At 39.1% G+C, this 22357-nt stretch overlaps 1 protein-coding gene across 6 annotated transcripts in view; it reads right to left on the bottom strand.

The window, feature by feature from the left end:
* Positions 1-21544, bottom strand: part of fcho1 (FCH and mu domain containing endocytic adaptor 1) — a 70093-nt gene extending 48549 nt beyond the window's left edge. For 2 of the 6 annotated variants that reach the window (XM_023293939.3, XM_023293943.3), the window contains exons 1-3: positions 19999-20111; positions 14210-14258; positions 4591-4641 (exon numbers count right to left, since the gene is read on the bottom strand). In XM_023293939.3, coding sequence (XP_023149707.1) covers positions 4591-4617 — 27 coding nt within the window. In that variant the 5' untranslated portion in view covers positions 4618-4641; positions 14210-14258; positions 19999-20111. Of the gene's footprint in view, positions 1-4590; positions 4642-14209; positions 14259-16781; positions 17020-19998; positions 20112-21337 lie in introns of those variants that run through there. The other 4 variants (XM_055014545.1, XM_023293940.2, XM_023293941.2 and 1 more) reach the window with 4 other exon arrangements.
* Positions 21545-22357: the final 813 nt, after the last annotated feature.

The following is a 22357-nucleotide window of genomic DNA, read 5'->3' as shown; positions in this document are numbered from 1 at the left end:
ATCCCCCTGGATAGCAGGCAGACTGACTTTCTATGGCCTACACACCACTGCAGAGAGAGAAAACAGTCTGATGTAGGAGGAGAGATGGAGTATTATTAAAGATCCTTCTACAGGTAACCTTAGTAATGAATTCTTATGTGGCAATGTTTTGCACCCAATAAAACCCAAGCAAAATAAATCTGGATTGCAGCAGTCGAGGTACAAATGAACAGTGTCTCAAATGGACACAACTAGAATTGCTTAAAACAGTGCAGTCCTCAAAAAAAATTAGTGTTTCTTTGGAGACAGGAACTTTGTAATCAATCAGATGTAATTTTACATCAAATCAAATGGCCATCTTAGCTTGCTAAAAAGAACTATGATTAAACATTAGTGGTTTGTGATATCTGAAAAACCACAAACAGCACTGTAGCAGTATAATGATACATGCAGGACATTACTTACAGTACACTTGAGCTGCAACACTTATCCAAATAATTGACTTGTTACTTCACAGACAATTATTTGGCCAATCAAATAATCATTATAGCTACTTTTTTAGGGGAAAAAAAAAATCAAAGCATTTGCTGGTTTCTAGCTTCATGAATAGAATCTGTGCTTTTTTGTGTCATATATCATAAACTTGGGACTTCTGGTCGAACAAAACAAAACATTTTATGATGCCAACTTGTAATGTGGCAATTTCTGGGGGGCAGATTAACCTAAAATTAAGGACAAGTACAAGCTGTGACCCACTATTGACACCTCATTTGTTTTCTATGTATGCTGTTGTCTTACATTGACCAGGTACATTGGACAATGTCCCTGTATTTGTCACTTTACCACAAACCCTCAAAACCAGCATATAATAATAAAGTTCACATAGCTCATTTTTTTAAATCAGGAATTCCATATCTAGCAATTAAACTGACACTAAAATGAGACTGACAGGTGACTGAGAGATCTCAAAGAATATTTTCTACGGAGAAATTCAAGAGAAACCGAATCTTTGACTACCAAGGGGCAGGGAAAACACTGAGAAAGAGTCAAATAATTCAGAGCATGCTGAAAAAGATCCTCCCTCACATATGAAAGAACAGATTCACATTTTGGATAATCTCTCAAGGGTAAAATCAACTGTGATTCAAATTCCTGAAATAATCCCACCGCACCAATCCTGATGAAGAAACAAATTCCAAAGATTTAGCAGCCCCTTAATTTCCTAAGGACATACTTAATTATAGCTGATGGGTTTCCCCCCTGTGGGCCATGAACACAGCTCTTATATAGTTAATGGGAAAGGACAGCATGCTATGAGGAGGCTTTGTGAGCGGCTGTGAATGTTCTTCAGCCAAACAAGATGAGGCTCTGTGTGTGACTTGTTCCCAAGTGGTTGTGCTGGCTAATTAACTAAAGGGCTGATTTGTATTACACAGCTTTTTGTGTGTGAAAGCAGGCTGCGTGGGAGAACAGTTATATATATGTAAACATGCAGGCACACAAGTAACACTTCATATTAGTTTAGGTGAATCTGGGGACATTTTAGCTGTAAATTCAAATTTGTTGTTCGTATATTCACAGCAGAAAAGCTGCACAATTCAGATGTTCACGAGAATCCAACAGCTACAATTACCACTACAACTAAAAATGTACATGCACATCCATGAACTAAGAGTTTTAACTATCTTGTATGTTCAATGCTTTGGCTTTTGATTATAATATATTCTGACTCCTTAATTTTTAGATGAAAACAAACCAAGCCATTCTTTTGCTAAAGCCAGGCCAAAGATGTTTAAGATACTTGATATACTGTGACAGTGACGGATGAACAGGGAAAGATCTGTTGGTAATAACTCCTCTTTGCCTCAGGTTCAAACCTGGAAATATGGTCAATCGGGGGGAAAATAAGAACATTATATGATTTTATATAAATGTGCTGAATTAAACCTCTGAGTGGCTCATTTTTCTTAGTTGTGCAAAAGTATAACTGATGATTTTTCTAAGTGTGATAAGGCAAAGTAGAAGTAGGGCACACCTGAAATAGATGTGCCAGGTGTGCTGGGACAGAGCAGAGAGGAGAAAGTGAGGACACAGGAGAGAATAAGGAAGAGACACAGAGAAGAGAGAGCCTGTAACAGCTAACCAAGTCACTGGGGTACCAGGAGGGTGTTGGAGGAATGAAACAGAATCGCTTTACACATCTGTGTAAAGCTGCTAATGAGGCTGTCAATTATTGCAAAAATGGAGTTAATTAACGCCATAATTAGTCATATTGTCATATAATGTGTTTCTGTTTTTCAGGGATGGAAGTAATGAACTACAAATAGTAGGTTTTTGAGTATTTTCATTCAAATATGTTTACTTTGAAGGGTTTTATTTTGTGACAATTTAACATGCCAAAAAACATAAGTCTCAATTAATTACATACTAGAGACAGCAAGTCAGTCATGACAGGAGGTTGAGACAAAATGAAACAGAAGTGAAAGAGTAAAACAAACAACAAAAATGGACATACAGCACTGAAATGCAGACATGAATGAATCCCCAATCATGGTCACCTGAGTCTGAAGCTGAACATAAAGAAAGTGTGTTTGGCTTCAGTCATGGGACCAATTCAATCTTAAGTTCTAGAAAAGTGGCAGATTCCGTCAGTGTAGCTACATTTGTTACACTGCATAATGTGGACATAGTCGCTTACAAAAACTCTATATCCACCTTAGGTTTGCAGTTATCGATTATTTTAGTAATCGAGTATTCTATCGATTATTCTGCTAATTAATCGAATAATTGGATGCTGTGCAACAGAAATCTCAGAATTTTGCCTCGAGGAATTTTAGTAATCGAATTACTCGAATAACTCGAGGAATCGTTGCAGCCCTAATCCAAATCTACTGAAGCTATAGCTACATCCACACCATTCAAACTTGGCTAATGCTCCGTTTATTTGATCACACACCTGACAGAGAATGCATTGTATACGAATAAATGGGAAATTAACATGATAATATGACCCAGTATTTCCTGTTATTACTTTGGCTTGTTACCATTTTTAGTGGAGCACAGAAACTGGGACTACAGAGCAAATTCAGGAGGTATTCAAGAGGTACATGATTCAAAGATAGAGTAAGGATGAGCGCTTCTATGTGAGGACAACAACAAGCTCACTGATGTTGTAATTAACTGTGTAGAGGAATGCAAAAACTTTTTTAATGAGCTGCATCTCTGCATTGGCTTGCATAGTGATAGTATTGGTGTTTATACTGCTATTAATTCTGTGGAAGTGACAGGTTATGTTGCTTATGCAGTTTAATATCAACACATAGTCTATGGTCACCCACTGTGTGGTTTTGTCCTTTATTCTAGACAATACTAGTGAAACTATACTGAGGCAAGTGATTATATATTCATAACTGATAATCAGTTATTTGCACGGGCAACAAAGTGTCTACAGAAAACTGACTCTTGATCCTAAAAGCTTCAGGAGAAACCAACTGGACTGTCTTTTTATTGAAGACATTTCATCTCTCATCTAAGACACTGTTTCAGTTCTGATTGACTCTTGTTTTGGACATCAGGGCTCGGTATGGCCAAGAGAATTGTGTTGTTTGAGACAAGAGTTCAAGTTGATACTTTAATAACATTGACTAAAAAGTGTGTCTTGAGCTCTGACTATCTAAGCATCACATATTATAAATTGGAGCTGCATGTTTGGTCAGAGACTTACAGTCGACTGAATTTTAGTGAACGCATAGTTGCATTCACTGTAAATGTCAAGAATTGATGCAATAACACATCCAGTTCAAATGTAAAATGCTTGAAATTGTGAATATCCTTAAAATGTGCAAATCTGCATCAGAAAGAAACAAGGAGAGATTGAAGAGAAATAACAACTAGAGTTTCTGCTGAGTGTTGAGTTCAGCCAGAGGTTGAGCTAAAAACTCACAGAAAAACTCCCACAGAAATCATCGCTGCGTCTGTTACTGGCTCAGCTTGCAGCCATTATCTGTACAGATGGCGCATTAATTTTTGAAACACAAACAATACTTGGGTCAAATCTGTACAAATAAATAGTGTGGGCTAAAATGTGACTTGAATAACCTTGTCCCTAAGGTTCAGCTACTATTGCTCAAGTATCACATTAGCCCTACTGACAACATAATCTTACGTTTGTGATAGGCACCACAGAGTCATAACAAACAAATATAATGACTTTAACATCAAGAAGTAAGTGAAGTAAGTAGTACCTCATAAATGCAAGTCATAAGCCATTTATATAGCACTGCAAGCATTACCTCTGTCTACAGAAGCTTGAGTAAGATTGCTTCTGATGTGGCAGAAAATGAAGTCTGAATACAAAATTGGTCTCTATTGTGTATGCTCTATAGCGAGCACTTCCTATGTACCTGACAAGCGGCAGGGAGCCAGAAGCACGGCTGTCCACAGTGAATATGAATGAAAAGATCAGTGACTCACAGCTGGGATTCAGCTATAATGGTTGAATAAGCTATAAGAAGCATGCTGAAGTTAAAGACCACTTAAAAATGAATTTCTCCATGCACATGTTCTGCATCAATATTCTGACTCACTTACAGGTTCTTCTCTGACACTCACCCAGAAGTTGTTCTGAAAGAAGGCCATCTTCACTCAGAGATTCACAGCAACCTGTAGAAAAAAAAAGAGATAGAGCTACTTTAGGGAAAAGGCTGACGTCAATGCATTTCTTTTTCAGTCTGTCTGCCCTCTGCTTTCTCCACACAACAGTCCAAGTGCTGGAGAGAACGACCTCAACGATGCCTTTCTGTTTCCTCTAACAGTCTGTACAGTGTTTTTATTTTCAGCCTTTTCTCTGCCCTCTGACAATAAACTGCAGTATCAAAGTCTCAGCAAATTGCACATAAACAAGCTTCCAGAGAGTCCTGGCTTTCTAAAAACTCCTGAGACACCTTCAGTGTAGGAACGGAGCTCCTGAGGAGCTTAACAAACGACTTCAAAGGATAAACTCAGAGGAAGGAGGCAGCCGAGGGAGGAGGAGTGACAGGAGAGATGGGAGAGAAAACAGGGAGGACCAGGGGATAAGAGATAGATCGATGGAGGGAACGAGGCAGAGGAGATGGAAGTAACCACCAAGGAGATGATCAGTGCTTGTGAAACAAAGAGAGGCAGTATTTGGCTAACATCACACCTACTGATGCTGTTACAGGAGAATATGCTTCCTAGCAAACATTTTGTTAATAATCCATCAACAAGACGATACATTGGTCAGTATTAACTCACTGCAGAAATGTTAAATATGGTGTGAAACTGTGACAGCATTTTATAGTTATATAGTTGTTCACCAGAGAGTAGTGACACGTTTATTTTTCAACTGGAAAATGCCTTACCCAGTACATTTCTTAGTTTCAATTGTTTACTAAACACATTTAATACGACCTTATCAAAAATGTATGAAATTAAATTGGCTAACATGTCTTTACTGGACTTTTAAACCTCTTAAAACTGCACAAACTACATTACTTCTATGGAAATACAGTGTGGTAGTGTGAATCGATGTTAGACTAAGTGAAATAATTATTTCTGGTCATTAAAGGTGAATCACAAAAGTCTGCCTTTAGTGTTTCTTACCAAAAGACACTCTGTGTATCTTCAATGTCTAGTAAACACACAGAATGCGTTTCCTTCCTCATAAAACAACCATAAAACAAAGACAGTTTTATGAATACTTTAAACTGAAATCTCTTCAGATTCATGTCTCCTAGTTGGCAGTCTTCTTCTTCCTTGTCTTTTGAGACACATTTCTTTGCGCATAAACACCACAAACTGTCAATCAGCCGAATTTATGTGGTTTGAACCCTGCAGCAGATTTTGAGTTGTGTCACCACCACAGTCACATGTACTTTTCTTTGACATCCACCAACCTCATTTTGACTGACAGGTTTTTCTTATGTGGATTATGAGAAATGTATAATGTATTAATAAATAATCCTACCTTTGTACCAGGCATAAGCACACAGATGGTCTTGGTATGGTGACCATGCTGAGGTAATGATTTGCATCCTAGCCTGTTACCACATGCAGTCTACGTGTGATCGCACAGAAAAAAAACACATATTATCCCACAACAAAGCATCTTGTGATTTACAGAAAACCGTTACTTACAGGGGACATATCATGCTCAGCTTTATTTTTATATTCTGGGGTTCCACTAGAGCTTCTTTGCATGACTCATAGTTTAACAAATCCTTATTTATCAGTCTGCCCGTTATGTAGCCCCTGCCTTAAACAGGCATTATTAACTTCTGGCCCTTTAAGGCCCCACACCCTAAAAACCCACTTTCTTCTGATTGGCCAGCTTCCAGAAGTCTGCAAAGGTGCGACACTCCTGCAACCTTCTCTTCCACAGAATATGGAGGTGGTAAACCTGCTAAGCAACATAATTTTTCCTTTTTGGTCTTAAATGTCAATTTCTCAAATCAATCTGCACACATTCGAGTCAAAATGTGTATCCAAAGCAAGTAGAAATCTGCAGCAACACAGATGACAGCAGAACATCTGTTTGATAAAGTGAAATTAGTATTTTAAACACATGTGGTTGATGAAATTTTTTCGAAGTATGTCCTAGTGAAGAGGTGTACATATGGGGAATGCATTAAAACGCCAGCTAAAGTAGAAAACAGCTGAATGGCAAGAAACACCAAAGGTAACATAGCTAGTAAAATGTTTTTCTGCCATCATCAAGTAACTGTGCAGTAACTCCTTGCGCTGCAGGTTATTTGGATGTTGAAGTACATTAAATAACTGTAATACTACTCAAGTAGACTGTTTTGTGAGAATGCATAGATAAATTTACCAGGAAGCCCATAGTTTGACTTAATGGGGCTGCTGTGCGTGGAGCACATTGCTGCACACAAACAAATTAGAAAAAAGAAAAAAAAAGAAACCATCTGAAGCCTAAGCAACTCTCTCACAGACATTATTTTACCTCATTATTAAAATCTTTGGCCACATTTGACATGAAGATCAAATTTTGTGACATCATACATGTGACAGAAAATACAAAAATGCACACAAACATGTAGTCTTCCACACTTTGACATTTGCCTTGTCCTGAATGCAGCGTTTTCATCAGTGTAGCATTTTTAATTGGCTGATGGAGGAAATGCACTGTTGTAGCAGCTGAGCATACACCTTTTGACCCTCAGTGCACACGCAGGTATTAACAAATTAAAGAAACACAAACACATTAAAGAAGCACACACGCAAAGCTCTGGAATCTGGCCCTGCCCTCTCCAAGAGAATCCATAATGTGGTAAGTGTTTCCCCAGGGCTGCTCTCATACAGGGTTCCTGTTATCTGTTATTCTGCTGACTGTGTGTGTTTTCAAGTATGAGTGTGTGTTCATGTGTATGTGCCGACAGCAGCCCTTTCCCTGAACTGGCACAGATCTGTTCAGGCTTGGTGACCTGGCATCAGGCAGCAGCAACACACATACAAATGAAACCAGTAAGACCTACAGTGCACGCACGCACGCACGCACGCACGCACGCACGCACGCACGCACGCACGCACGCACGCACGCACGCACGCACGCACGCACGCACGCACGCACGCACGCACGCGCACGCACACACACACACACACACACACACACACACACACACACACACACACACACACACACACACACACACCTCTCACACCTTGTTAATTAGCTGAGCAGTGGGACTGGTGGAGGCCCCGCTGACAGCTTTCTGTTTGGCAAAGCAGGACAGAGAAACACAGAAACACTGCAGAGCACAGCTACATGACAGACGACAGGAGAAGTCCACATTTCTTTTTAGAGATTTTCAGAAGAATTGTAACAATAATATTCTGTTATAGTTTCCCGCACTAATGACTATAAAGACCCTGTAATTAAAAATTGACAAATTTGTTAACTTTGCATGAAAAGGCTTCTTTGATTGGTTTAAAAACAACTATAGTAACACAACTTTCTGTGTTTTGCTATGTACACTTTGTCACCATGTGAGATTTTAAATTTTGCTTGCTCATTTCTAATTTGCATCTCCTAATTAACACACTGTTATCACCAAAAGAGTCTTCCTCTTTGGCCTTTGCTGTGATTAGCTGAACTTTGGGTTATGCATCACTGGTGTCTCAGGCAGTTTACTTGATGAAAAATCCAATATTCACAAGTGCAAAACAGGAAGATAGTACCAGTGCTTCAATTAAATGATTCAATAACAACAACATCTTGGAGATTAACATTTAAAATCTCAGAACACATTGTCAAAATGGTAAAGGTTTTTAACCCGCTACCAACCCACCACACGCTGTCTGGACAGATTTCTGTGGCAAAATACCCATGCAGGGGGACAGCGATCCTGACCAAACCACCAGATGGTTTCAGGCAAGCAGAAAGGGAGAGAGTCCGGGGGGACAACAGATAAAAACAGACATTCAACGATGGCGAGGGAGACAAAGCCACTTGTTTTCTCCTTGTGACAGCCCGGTGTGCCATATTGGAAACATACTGTAGATCTGAGCTAATTAGCCAGTTTACTTTAATCCTCATAGTTTTGACACAGCACAATCCAGAAACACAAGGACACAGACAGAGAGAGAGAGGTGTGCACCAGGACCCCATGTGGATACCTGCCACTGTGGGATGTATAGAAGTAGCTGACATCCAGCATTCTCCATCTGGTTCCAACTAGACATTCAGCTGAAATCAGCTCTGGAGCAAACAAAGCTCAGAGAAGAAATGGGACACACCGTGACCTTGATTTTTCACACTAAAGATAATTTTTTATCCAGAAATTAAATGTCAAGATAAATTCTGGTCTTGTTTAGAGTGTGTCCTCATGCGCCTTTTGGTTTAACCACAACATCAAATATCGACACAAATACTGAACTGTAAACACAATAAACAGATTCACAAAGAGGAGACAACCAAGGCATAGGCTTGACATTTAAAAAGACGGTCATTTTGAGTTGCCTCAGTGTATCGCAGCCAGTGTCACACTGTCTGCTATGGGATGCATTATTTATATGGCCGGTGTCTGAATAATCATTTTAAAGTTAATGAGGAATTTACAATTCTGCTATTTTTTTTCTGAAAATGGAATCATTTTCTGACCATGGATGCACCTGCCCTGACTGCAGATAAATCATATGACTGGCAGATACATGAGTTAATATTAATCTCAAAACTGCACAACCACAAAGAAAAAGACATTTTAAATATGTCGGAACAAAATGCAATTAATTACGGTAACTGGAATTTGTCTACTAAAAAAAATGCTAACAGCTGGTAAATAAACATCAATCCTGAATTGTCATCAATTCAGTTCCCTTGAAAGTGAATCAATTTAATGAATTAGATTCAGCTATGTTCGCTTAAGATGGTAAGATTCCTAGAAAACCAATGTCTGGTCACTGCTGCAGCATAAAATGATACCAGCGAGGGAGAATCTGTTACACAGACAATTGTATCAGTAATAATCAAACCAAACCTACCGTGCTATTCACTGGTCGCTGCACATCCAACTCCATGTCAAGGCAGCATTTCCTTCATATTATATAGCCTTTTTTTAATTACATTTTTCAAATTTTTTTTTAGCTCTTTTAATATCTTCCAAGATATGTGGGCCAATTCAAAAGGAAGCAGCTGTGCTCAGATTCTAACGCAGTAAATTCAAGGAACCTTAAGCTGCTCTTAAAGATAAATAAATTGGTCACAGAAAGGAAACAGTCTTCAGGGACTCTTACAAAGTGCAGTGAAAAAAGGGCCAATAACAGCATTTACTTGGTGTTGCTGTGAGCAGAAATTAACATAAAATTATTAGAAAATGCATTAAAAAAAAATAAGAACAATAAAACTTGGAGGGAAAAGTGTTACAAATATGCAGCTCGTTTCCTATTAAATGTAAGCTGAATTTAAAATGCCAGTTACCCGTGTCTTGTAATCCTGTTTTTTCTGCCGATCTGTTTACATTCGATCATGCCTGATCAACCCTAGTTTTTGACGCTAGATGACAACGTGTGACAGGTCAACACATAAACAAACAGACAAGCAGAAAGAGACAGCCTGAGGAAACAGAGCAGCAGCACAGCTACGGATAGTGCAGCGAAAATAAACACAAGGTTTGAGGAGAGGATCATATATTTAACAGAGAGAAAGCCAGCAGCCTTATCAATGAAGTCACACTAACCTCTTTTTCTGCCACCCTCACACTGCCTGACACCCCACAGATGGCTGCCATGAAAAATTAGGGCTTCAAAAAAGCAGATGGGGAGGAGTGAAAGAAAGTCTCCTCTATCAAGCAAAACTATCCACAACCCATTTAATTCCTGCAGGAAATAAATGATGCATCCTCTCCGCCCATACTAAGCACTGCTGTTTAATTTCCTTTCCTCTTGCTTTTGCCAGAGGTGGTCTACTAGCAGATGTCTCTCTGAAGGAAGGAGGGGGGAAGGTCAACACAAACTCCCACCTCCTCACCACCTCCACCTGCCTCTATCCCTGTTCTGGGTGAGAGAAAAGATGAGAGCGGTTGGGCAGAAACGACTCCCCATGAGTCTCCTCACAAACGCCAGAGAACAGCTTTCTCCCAGGACTCGAAGTGCAAAATAAAAATGGAATTGGGTTAAATGTAATGACACAGCTGAGTGTGGAATAAAGATGCTTGGCTAACCTCTGAACAGGCACATTTGTCATGAGCTCAGGGAGCAAAGCAGATGGGAGTAAGAAAATGATGTAAAGGAACGGCGGAAAGGAGGAGAAAAAAAGGACAGGTAGAGGTGAAAAACAGATGAGTGAAGCGAGGTGGGTGGATGGTGAGACTCGAAGATAACGCAAACAAAGACATATTGCAGAATCAGAGAGGTAAACATAAACAAGCTTCTGAACAGCTGAAGGACAAAATGAAAGAAGTGGCAAAAAGCTAAGTGACACAGCAGCTCAAGCATAAGTAAGACAGATGAACAGGGTTTTCTGAAAACTGAAGCAGGGACAGTTTTGTGAAGTTTATTCACTGAAAACAGCTATTGATTTGAACTTAGAAAGTGCCAGTGTCCTCTGTCAGAACAGTGAACGATCATAATAGCTTCACCAATACGACTAATAAATCAACTTATCAGTTTTTTAACTCCACTTTTAGACAGCAACATGTAAGAAGTGTATATCAGACTGTTGACTTCTGCCTGTGTCTATCCCAGCATTTCTCCAGACACCTCTGCCCAGCCAGCTAATGCATCTAAAGTCAGTAACAGTAGATGCTGTTTGTACTTTGAGGAATGAGCACAGTAGTTACAGTTGACATCGAGCTGCTCCAGGCAATCATCTGTCTATTAAGATTAATGTTCTCGTGTAACCATGTTATGAAACAAACAACAAGTAAGGTGTGGAGCACAGCACAACCAATCAGACTCCTGAATGTAGACCTGTGTGGGGGGCTCATCTTGGGCACCATGACGCTTTGAGCAAAACACAATTATCTGATCACTGTGCTAACATGCTCACAATGAAAATGCAAACATTGTGAGATTAAGCAGGACTAATGTTTACTATGTTCACCATCTTAGTTTAGCAGCTAACACACCGTGACACTGATGGAAATGTTGATAGCTTTGCACAAATTTAATCACAAACCAAAGAATTGGACAAATTTGACAAGAGAAAAAGTGAATAGATCACTGAAGTAATTTCACTTTATCCTGTAGAGAACATAAATATACTGTATCAAATTTAATGCCAATACAATGACTGAGATTATTTAGTCTGAACTGAATCTGTCAGACAGAAAGACCAGCACTATGCCACTAGCTTGACTATTTATGTCAAACTTTTATTGGTTCCAGCCTCTAAACTATGAGGACAACATTAGTTTCCTATCTTTGGGTTCTGGACCATTACCAGAGCAAAAATAATTTGAAGAGATCACCTGGTGATGCAGTGACGAACATTTTCACTGGTTTTGTCAATTTATCAAAAAAAAAAAAACTTGCAACAGATTGATTAATAATGAAGATATAAATTTGTTGCATGCTTCGTGTCCACACTTAAACACAATTAAATTGATAATTTACAGAGAGTCCAGGAGTGCAGTCAGATTTAGGACCATTACTTAAGTGCCGATGTGTGACAGAGAGAGAGGACAAGGACAAATAGGCTGAATTTGAGGAGCAGCTGGAGTTTACTGCACTGCAGATCGGTTCGTCTGTCCTTCAGTATTACTTTTAAACCCGATTTGGCGAAGCGTGGAGCAGAGATCATTTTGTGTCAGGCCTAATTTCCCCGTCAACGCCGCTGACAGTCTACTGCTCTTCTGTACCAGCGTGGGATGACTCACTGCTGTGGCTGGTAATTTAGAGCAACACTGCATCTGTGGACATTTAGTAGTTTCTTTCATGAATATAAAACTGTGTGGGTTGATCAGTCAAGTTCTTACTATTTTTGTACTAAAGAAGCAAACAAAGAGCTCATTTTGTATAATTATATCAGTCATCATCATTATATTTCCACACCTATGTTTGTCTTTGAAAGAAAAACAACATGAACCTGGAAGGTGATTACACATTTCACGTTCGCCTCACTTAGTGCCACAAAATAATTTATTGTTTGACAGCATCTGAAGACCACACCCATATTTATACTACATGAACAGGGATAGGCTCTAAGGTGCCAGGTGGACAAACATCTTAACCTGTCCAGTATCGTTCTTCTTTCATGCTCTGTTGATAGCTTTGCCACTACATGCTGTGCATGTAATTAATTTCTCCTTGTACTGATGAATTAATTAGTCAAACAACAGAAAATTAATCTGTATGTGAACGTTTCTTGCTAACTTTTGGCAACAAGCTACACTGAAGTAAGTTGATCTGAAGTTTCGGTCACATGATAACAGTCATGTAAGAGAGGAGGTCATCATAGCTATTTTATCAATTAATTTATCCTCTGAAATAATGAGTTATTCACATTGATTTTACTCTAATTTATGAACATGAATATCAGCAAATATTCTTGTTTGAAAAGCTGAAACTACAGTATTTTTTTTACTTTAAAAACCACCAGACTGTTTAACTGATTATTAAAATACCTGCTAAAAAAAAAAAAATCATCTATCTGTTGATTATTGCTCTAAGGTTTTCGGCTTTAAACTTGCAGTGCAGAGGTTTTGTTTTCCCCTCAGACAAACACTGCCCATGTGTACTCATGATGTGTACCTCACCATCAGTCACTTTTCTTTTTAAGACTGTAATCCTTCCTCTCATTTTTTTAGGACTTTTATCCAGAGCATCAGAAACTTTTCCTGAACGCTTCCTGCCACAGCAAGAGTTGGACAATGTAGCTGAAAAATTTAACACAATAAAAGATTTAATTTCAGTTGAGATGGATACTTTGATATTTTTTTAATTACCTATTTTTAATAAAAAAAAAAAACAACAGAAAGAGGTTTATTGAGAACAAAACAACCTTTTAAGAATTCCCTTCAGGATTAAAGAAGTTTCATATTACCTTATATATTTTTTAAGCTATCAAGTTTACCATGCCAGTAATTTTAATGTTAACACAGCAATGATGAACAAAAAAAACAATCTTCCATAGCTACATGAAAAAATAAGGGCATATTATAATTTCTAAGTAAATAAAGAAAGCATGTGGGGCGATTTGGGTGAAGCTGTTTACTACGCTGAGGTTAAAGTTCTGAATGGTTGTCTGGTATGATATGAGAGGTTCCATTATGAAGGAATACGACAGGCTGTTTATGAGCCTTTGAACACGCTGGGGGTTGTTCATACAACTGAACTTTGCATTTTCGTTGTTTTTTTTTTTTTAATGACAGTTTGCATCTAATGCATGCAGGCAAAACTAGTGAACAATCTACTGAACACATTTCTTATTGCTATTGATTCGCTGGTATATATCACTATCGTTTCATCACCCAGGCCTAGACTGCACCATACTCTTAGTTGCTGTAGCTTCCTCCGCTGGCAAACTTATCACTGTCAGTTGACAAAAGACGCATCACTACCAGTGTACCAGTGTGAGAATGTCACCAAAAACACCAGATTCAAAACACTAATATACTGCAAAGTATAGAAAGATTTACCTGCCACTGGTTTGTCGGGCAAGGATTTTAATGGACCAGATGTTCATTTCTGTGTAAAAGTCCCACACTCTAGCTTTAACCAGGTTTAAAAAAATGAAATAATCATTCAAGTCACTTACCAAGCAGAGACACCGGCTTGAATGCAGTAATATTCTCTAGTCTCAGCTTCTGAAATGTAAGAAATGTTTGTGTTATATCGTGTACAATTAATCTTTATGGATATGAATGTTTGGACAAGCCCAGAACAACCTAACACATAAGATGCCTGATGCTATAGATCAGATCAGTGCACATCAGGCCCTGATCCTATTAGACAGACAATATCCTGCCAGTGATTCACTGTTTGTCTATTAGAAGTAAAAGATGATTACTACAATCACTGACAACAGATTTGGCACTCTGAAATTGTCAGCACAGCCTACAAAGCCAAATGCATCAACTAAAGCACACTAAAACAGAGTCTGCACTTTGATGATGACAGACTGAAACCAACAATCACGTCACCGCCAACATGATGACTGAATTACACCCTGTATTTAATGACTAAGCAACAGTGTGCAGAGCTTTTCTCTTAAAGTGATCAACTGGCTTCTTGGTGAACGGTTGCTCGTGCCTTCAGTGACTGAGACCGAAAGAGAGGAGCAGTGAGACAGCAAACACAATAAACAGGAGGAGGCAGTGAAAGAGAAAGAAAAAGCAGAGTGATAAACACAACCCGGGCTGTCAGCTCCCCATTGTCCTGGCCTGAATGTGCTTTTGTCAATGCAGCATGCAGCTCCAGTCCAGTCTATGACAACGTGCCAGACGAGCATCACTTCCAAGCGCTGGCATGACCAGCTGTGTGAGAGCAGAGGTCTTTACACATCTACAGATGAGCATGTTTGATAGTGTTGAGTCTTCTGTAACACTGCAGATGACTGCATCTAAAGAGAGACTGGCAACTAATTTCCATCTGTTTTGTATTCTGTGTTATATTTTCTGCAAGGCCCCTGTTGACAAACTAACCAAGACATGTTTATTTTTCTCTGTCGTGATGAAAAAGAATCTCACCTTGAAATCTCAGCCTTTAACTCTTCAGGCTGAACTGTCAATAAAAAGCTGATATGCCAATCCAACTATTCAAACTACAGTCTTAACATACAAAACTAAAAGGAGCAGCAGGTCTACACAGTTAAGAAACGATAATGAGGGAATTTAACAACTAATGAAGTTGTTGTAGTACAACTAAATAATTCACCAACATAATGAAAAACACTGTTTTTGTTGTTGAACCATCTAATTACTTTCATGATCAATAATTCAGTCTACAGAGGAGAAAAAGTGCACATTGCAATAAACCAAAGTCAAAAATTACACCCTTCGTCTGACCAACAGTCTGAAGCCCAAAATTATAACCTTTAGACGATACAAAACAAAGACGGGCAGAGTTTGCATGTTCTGCGTGGGTTCTCAGTGGGTGCTTCCACTTCCTCCCAAAGACATGCTGAAGTTAATAGGTGATTCTAAATTGGCCGTAGGTGTGAATAAGAGTGATCATGATTCTCTCTATCGGATGTTACCATTTGAGAGGTAATGACAAGGAAATGTTTGACATTTTATCTCAGCAAATTACTTAAACGATTCTGTGATTTTCAAAGTTTTTGCAGGTGACTAATTGTTCCATCCCTGGAGCTAAAATATGTTTTCTTTTTATCTAGAGAACAAGTTGGGGTGTTTAATTGTCCAAAACCAACACATAGTCTATTTACAATGATATTAAGCCAAATAAATTACTTCATAAACCTGTGATTATGAATTGCTGTGGATAAATTTTCTGAAATTCGATGAATTAACACAGTCTCAATTGTAGTTATCTCACATTTGTTAAATTAAAAATAAATGGGAAAAAATGAAACAACATTTTAAATACACTTTACAACAATAGATTAGGAAGATCATTACCGAGTCCAACTATAAATTGTCATTTAATTTGAGGTTTCGCTCCTCGTGGCTGATTTTTGTTTCACACTGAGGTAATTAAAATAATCTCAAATTAAAATCACACTCCATGCGGCTGTTAGGTAAACCACCAACATAATATTCTTTATAATTCCCTTCCCCTTATCACGCCTTCCTACTGAGCACAGCATGAAATGAATCAGTAACCCAGAAACAGACCCAGGATCAGAGCCGGAGGGGCGAGCCCCCTCCATCATCCTGCCCCAGGATCCTCCCATCTGCCACAACAGGACCTTGGCTGGACTCATTCACAACCTCAGGCACAGGTCATGGTTTTACACCGAGTGCTCGTACAAGATTTCCCAGCAGTTTGTCACCTGTTCCCATCTGCATTTCAGACACGTAAACGTAACTCCACTCAACGTATACTGCATAGTACTGAAATGTATTGCACTGTAAATCAGGAGCTCTGAACTGAGAGAGTTCCGTTTATGTTTTCATTATGCAACAGGTCAGCTTCACTGTTTCCTGCTTCATATTTCCTGCCTCTGGGTCCTGCCCTGCTTGGCAAAGACGAGGGGAGGCCTTGCAGCACTCCAGCCCACATGACAGGCTACACATGTATAATTAATATTTGTCATGGGCACCCTATAACGTGTTGTACGAGAGCCAATAGGGAAGAAGGAAGGCAGGATCACAATAAGTAATAGTAATAAGATCTTTATGGGTCAAAGAAAGAGAAAGAGGAGTCACCAGGGATGTTGAGGAGCCCAGCTGATGAGATGTGCATGGCTGCAGCAGTCTGCACATGAGCATTCTTGGCCGTTTGAATAGTCAAGCAACAGAACTGTTCAGCAGGCTGTTGTCATAAAGTGTCAGCTCAGCACAGATATCTAGTCCTCTCAAATCTAAATGCAAAACGGGGAGCTCTTCTTATTCTCCTGCTCCTCTCATCTTCGTCGTCCTTTCTGCCAGCCTTCATAGCTGATGTCTGGAGGGGGGAAAAAAAATCAGGCTTTACAGCAGTGTTTGTGGTTTCGTAACTGGATGTGTGCTGCAAAACTGTGAGGAAACCACCTGTCAGCAAAAGCTTGAGGGTGTCACCAGAGGTTTGGGCACTTATTCACTCCCTATCGTCTGCTCAGGTGGCCAGCCTCCTCGCTTTCTGTGGCTGCATAAATAATGACTAACTACATATCTCAACTGGAGCGATTCATAGGTATCTTTGCTTGTGGCTTCCAACGACTGTATTGAGTTTGTTATGACAGTGTCAACAGGATAGAACAAAATGTCATCATTTTACTGAGGTGAAAACAAAAACATCACGACTGTCCATGTTTGAGGTCAACCAATTATCAGCTTTCTATTTGTCCTCACCAGCCACAACTGCATGTGGTCATTAAACTAGAACACAAAACTAAAACAGGCATGAATTTGTGTTATTTTTTTGTTTACAAAGTACATTTTAAAAACTTTGTGTTTATCAGCAAATTGATTAATCAACTAATCACTGCAGCAAAACTGAAGCGAAACCCTTTCTACAGGTTAACAACAGGTTCTTAACATCTCTAAACACTCCTTTGTTCTGACTGTCAAAACCCCCAATTTAATGTAAAAACTCCATGCAAAATTATCCCCAATGCCCTGGAACTGTTTCTGTAAAAACAGTAAACATATCGCACAGTGTTGGTCACTGTGGAATAACAGACATACAGTTTGTCTTTGGTCAGTGAATGAACAGTGAGCAAATGTGATTGGTGAAGATTGCACCTGTAAACTGAGGAGAGGGGATAAAAGACGACTGTTGCTCCTGACTGGGGTGCATTTTTCTTTATTTAATGATTGTAAACCCTGTACTTTAACTAATTTCTCTCCATCCCACTCACCCTGACTCACTTTCCCCACACCATCTCTTGTTGAAGTCAAAGCCCAAAGGAGACTCCTGTTTACCTCTTTGATATCAAAAGGCCCAACAGCAGTCAACTCGCAGCTCCTGCCATTTGCTTTCAGAGACTGAAAAACAAAACCAGCAGACAGACCATTGCAGCATCAGAAGACAGCTGTGCTACAGGCTGACAATGCAAACCCTGTGGCTTAGGCTATAGCTGTTTGCAAACTAAGTCATATGTCAGTGAAAAACTGAACATCTATCAGGCATTCAAAGGGGAATTCCAGACCGGTTTCTTTGGTGCAACCAGACAGAGGTCGACTTGCACTTTCAAAAAAGTGATGCAAGGAAGCCATAAAACCCGGAACTTACTCAAATCATTGTTTTGTTTCAACTCCTGCAGATATATTGTCCTACAAACTAAAACTCAATACACAATCTGCATTTTTTTAAAGACTATTTTCATCCTACTCTGCCTTTATTTGATGGAGTACAGTAAAAGGTGACAGGAAATGTGGAGAGAAAAGGGGGTTTGTAAATACAAATCACATGTTGTGGTCACAAACGAGCAGGCCAACATGAAACCCCCAAAATGATTTTTTATCATTAAGGTTTAAGGCATATGAACCATCATTAAATGTAGGAATATTTTTATTCCAGTGGTTTCAAACAATACTCGTACCTGATAACAGTTTAGGTTTTGATTCAATGTAAATGTTACTAACAGACTATGTTTAAATCCTTAATTTGAACTGACAGACCAAGTTACATTTTGAATACAGATTGTGGATTTAAAGTTTGAGGCCCACAAAGGAGAACCTTTTCCACACTGATCCTGCCCAGGATTTTGTTTGCAGTATAATCTTTTAAAAACTTATGCTTCAGTTCAATATTCACTACGTAATAGATTAAAAACATATGATGGAGCATTATCACATGAAATGCAATCAAAAGCTTGACAATCCCACATAGAGGACAGAATAAATTTGTAGAATTATTGACACAACAGCTCAAACCTCGATGAGTAAGATGTGCCGCATAAAGTCAATTTTAAATCAATCAATTGTTCAGTTCCATGCAGCAATTCCAGTTCAACTCAGTATCAAACTGAAATGTGAAATTACAGCTGAAAGGCATCATTCTCCAGTGGAGGCAAACAAATACCTGCCATAACTGTAAGAGTTCATGTAGGAGATGTAGGACAGTCCAGCTAACATCTGCAGTGATGAACAGCTCTCACTCCATCTAACCTAGAAACCCCATAATGTGTCCAGCAGAAAAACTAGGACTGGTTCTGATTCAGTTTGTGTTTGCTAAAGGGTCAGTGTTTTTTTTGTTTTTTTTTTTACCATTAATATCTAAGGTAGCTAGTGCCACAAGTGACATTACCCTTGTATAGCCAATACTATTAGGTGATTTTAGCTTGCTACAGACCGAGCTTATTTGTCATCCGTAATGTCTAGCGTTAACTTATCTTAGAAACACCTTCCTGGACTTAAATGGATTTTTAAAATATTAAATATCAACATCAATATCTGTCTCAAAAGCCCTGTATCAGTAGGGTTTAAGTCATACTTTTACATGATTGTTTAAACTTTTCTAGAAAGATTCCTCAGCACAAAAGGGACACATGAACATTTTTTTCGTTCAGTGCAATTCTGTGATATCCATTTTAGCCCACTGAATGGCAACAAATCCACATTAGCCCCAGAATGACAATGAAGCAGCATCAGAGAGCAGAAATAACCTGAGTGGGAGCCACACTATCAAACATATGTATGTCAGTAGGACTAATATCAAAATTCACTCCACTGAACCGGGACACACCTCGGTATATCATGCAAATGTTAAATTCCTCTACAAAAAAAAAACACAGCTAAAGTTCAAATTCAGTCTATGCATTATATTTTAAGCCCACACATTTACTTGTTAAGTTTTGTCTCCAGCGTTAGCTAAATTTCCCTCCGTTCATATGTCAAACAAGCGTGTCTCCATATCTCTCACAGCCGAGCGTTAGCGCAGTCCTTCGAGTCCATTTCTGAATTACAGAGGGAGCTAGAAACACAAAGAACATTTCATTACCTGGACAGAGTTTTCAGACAGCGCTTATAGTACATTTTCCATCCCCAGTCTTAAAGCAGCCTCGGTCCGACACTTGTGAGCACCCGGAGCTGTTCGAGCATTATAGTAGATACCCAGCAGCCTGCTCTCAGTATGAGCGCAAACTCCCTCCCTGCTCAACGCTCATTGGCTGAGCCCGTCCGTCAATCAGAGAGAGGCGCGGAGTAGGCATAGCAACCACATAAAGGCGGGTCAAAGAGTGTATAGCAGCAGCTCATTGGATAGATGTTTCCCAGGTAACATCCCCAAAGTTCAGAATTTAGAAATGCAATAAAATTAACATGAATGATTTCTGCGTTTGTACAGCAAAGTATAACAAACAGTAGGCAAAGTTTAGTCACCCAGTAACCTTTGTGGTGTGCTTTACTGTAGTGTTTCTACAGAGTAATGTTATTTCAGTGTTGAGGACTTGGAGTTTCTGCCCAATTTTACCTTTAAAATTGGAAAAAAAATCATTTTGTTCTACATTGTCATGGACTTTAATTCAATTTCTACTGTAGCCCTGAAGCATAAAACACAACACATCACACAACAATACTTCAAAACGCACAACAAAATCCCATACTAAAAAGTAGGGAAAACAATTCTTTATTGTCAGACAGAAACCAGGTCCATTTAGAGTTAACTGCCTTTTCTGTTTAGAGAAACATTACTGAGGTTTCTAAAATCTTCTTGTGCTTCACGAAATGTTGCTGAGTTTAATAAAATTAAGTGTTTTGTCAAACGTAGTTTTTTTTGTTTGTTTCAGCGTGTTCCGGCTCATTATTTAAGTTCCTAGACGAGTGAATTTTAAATCTGTTTAAATCAATTTGTCACATACATGATCATTCAAAAGTTTGGGGTCACCCACACAATCTTTTATTCATGTGCTAACATAATTGCACAAGAGTCTTCTAATCATCAGTTAGCTTTTTAGCACCATTAACTAACACAATGTAGCATTAGAACACGGGAGTGATGGTTGCTGGAAATGTTCCTCTGTATCCCTATGTAGATATTCCATTAAAAATCAGCCGTTTCCAGTTAGAATAGCAATTTATCACAATAACATTGTCTAGACTGTATTTCTGATTACTTTAATGTTATCCTCATTGAAAAAAACTGCTTTTCTTTCAAACATAAGGATTCCTAAGTGACCCCAAATTTCTGAACGATAGTGTACATATATTCCTACATTAGGACTGTCACAATATCAGATTTTCACTACACAATTATCACAGACAAAACTAATAAATATAATGTAATAGGAAATGTGGAGAAAAAAATTACTATCCTTTCTTATACTATGGGTCAGACTCACCTTGTTTTGTTCCTGCTCTAGCCACTGCCCTTCTTTCTCCTCCCTCCTTTTTTCTTCCTTCTCCCTTCTTCTTCCTGTCTTTGTCATCTGTCTCTTTTGTATTTCTCTCCTTCATTCTCCCTCTTGGTCTCCTTCTTCCTCCTGTTCTCTTTGTATCTGTCTCCCTTTGGATCCCTCTGTTTGTGTCTGTTGGTCTCTGCGTCTGTCTGTCTGCCTTGCTTGTCTCACTCACCTGCCTGCACTTTGCTGATTGCTGTAATGCACATCAGCTGCAGTAATCAGTTCATTCCATTCACCTGTTCTCCACCTCATCTCCACCTGTTTGAGCTCTGTGCTTTCATTCACTCCCCGCTCAACTCACATTCCGTCACAGACTCTGTTTCCCCTCCTTGGATTTAGTTCTCCACACCAAGCCCTGTGAACCCCTCATCTGCTTCAGGCCGTTGGACTCTCCTGTTTTCCCCCCCATCCTGGTTTTTCCCCACTTGGACTCTGTTTTGCTCCGACCTGTTCGTGGATATTCCCCAGCCTTCTGTCTGCCAGTTTTGTTCCCCCACTAACTTCTGGATTCCCTGTGCCCGCCTGCTTTGTTTTTGTTTTAATAAAGACCTGTCTGTCATATCTGTACCTGCGCCTGGGTTCTCCAACCCCCTCCCCCCCGATAACACATCTTTACTTTGATTGTGTTTCATCTCTTTTGGGCAAACGAATTAGATTCAAAATACAAGTACAGAGAGAGCTTGAAACTGCAACTGTACAAAAGCATTTCAAAAAAAATTGTAATTAGTGGATTATGAAAAGGCAACCAGATGAATTGATGATCAAAAGATCCACATGACCTAAAATCTGACATCAGTATAATATCAACTTAAACTACCTACAGTGTTGGTGTGTCAACCAGACAGTTACTGGATTGCAGGTGCTGCTATATATGATATTATGATGCATGTATTAGCATGATGTCAATACTTGATTTTTAAGATATTGTGGTTATTGTCAACATCAGTACACTGATACATC

The sequence above is a fragment of the Amphiprion ocellaris genome, chromosome 2 (genome assembly GCF_022539595.1).
Source record: "Amphiprion ocellaris isolate individual 3 ecotype Okinawa chromosome 2, ASM2253959v1, whole genome shotgun sequence".
NCBI classification, from domain to species: Eukaryota; Metazoa; Chordata; class Actinopteri; family Pomacentridae; genus Amphiprion; species Amphiprion ocellaris.
Note: the sequence above shows the minus strand (reverse complement) of the source record. Positions and strands in the feature narration are given on the sequence as shown.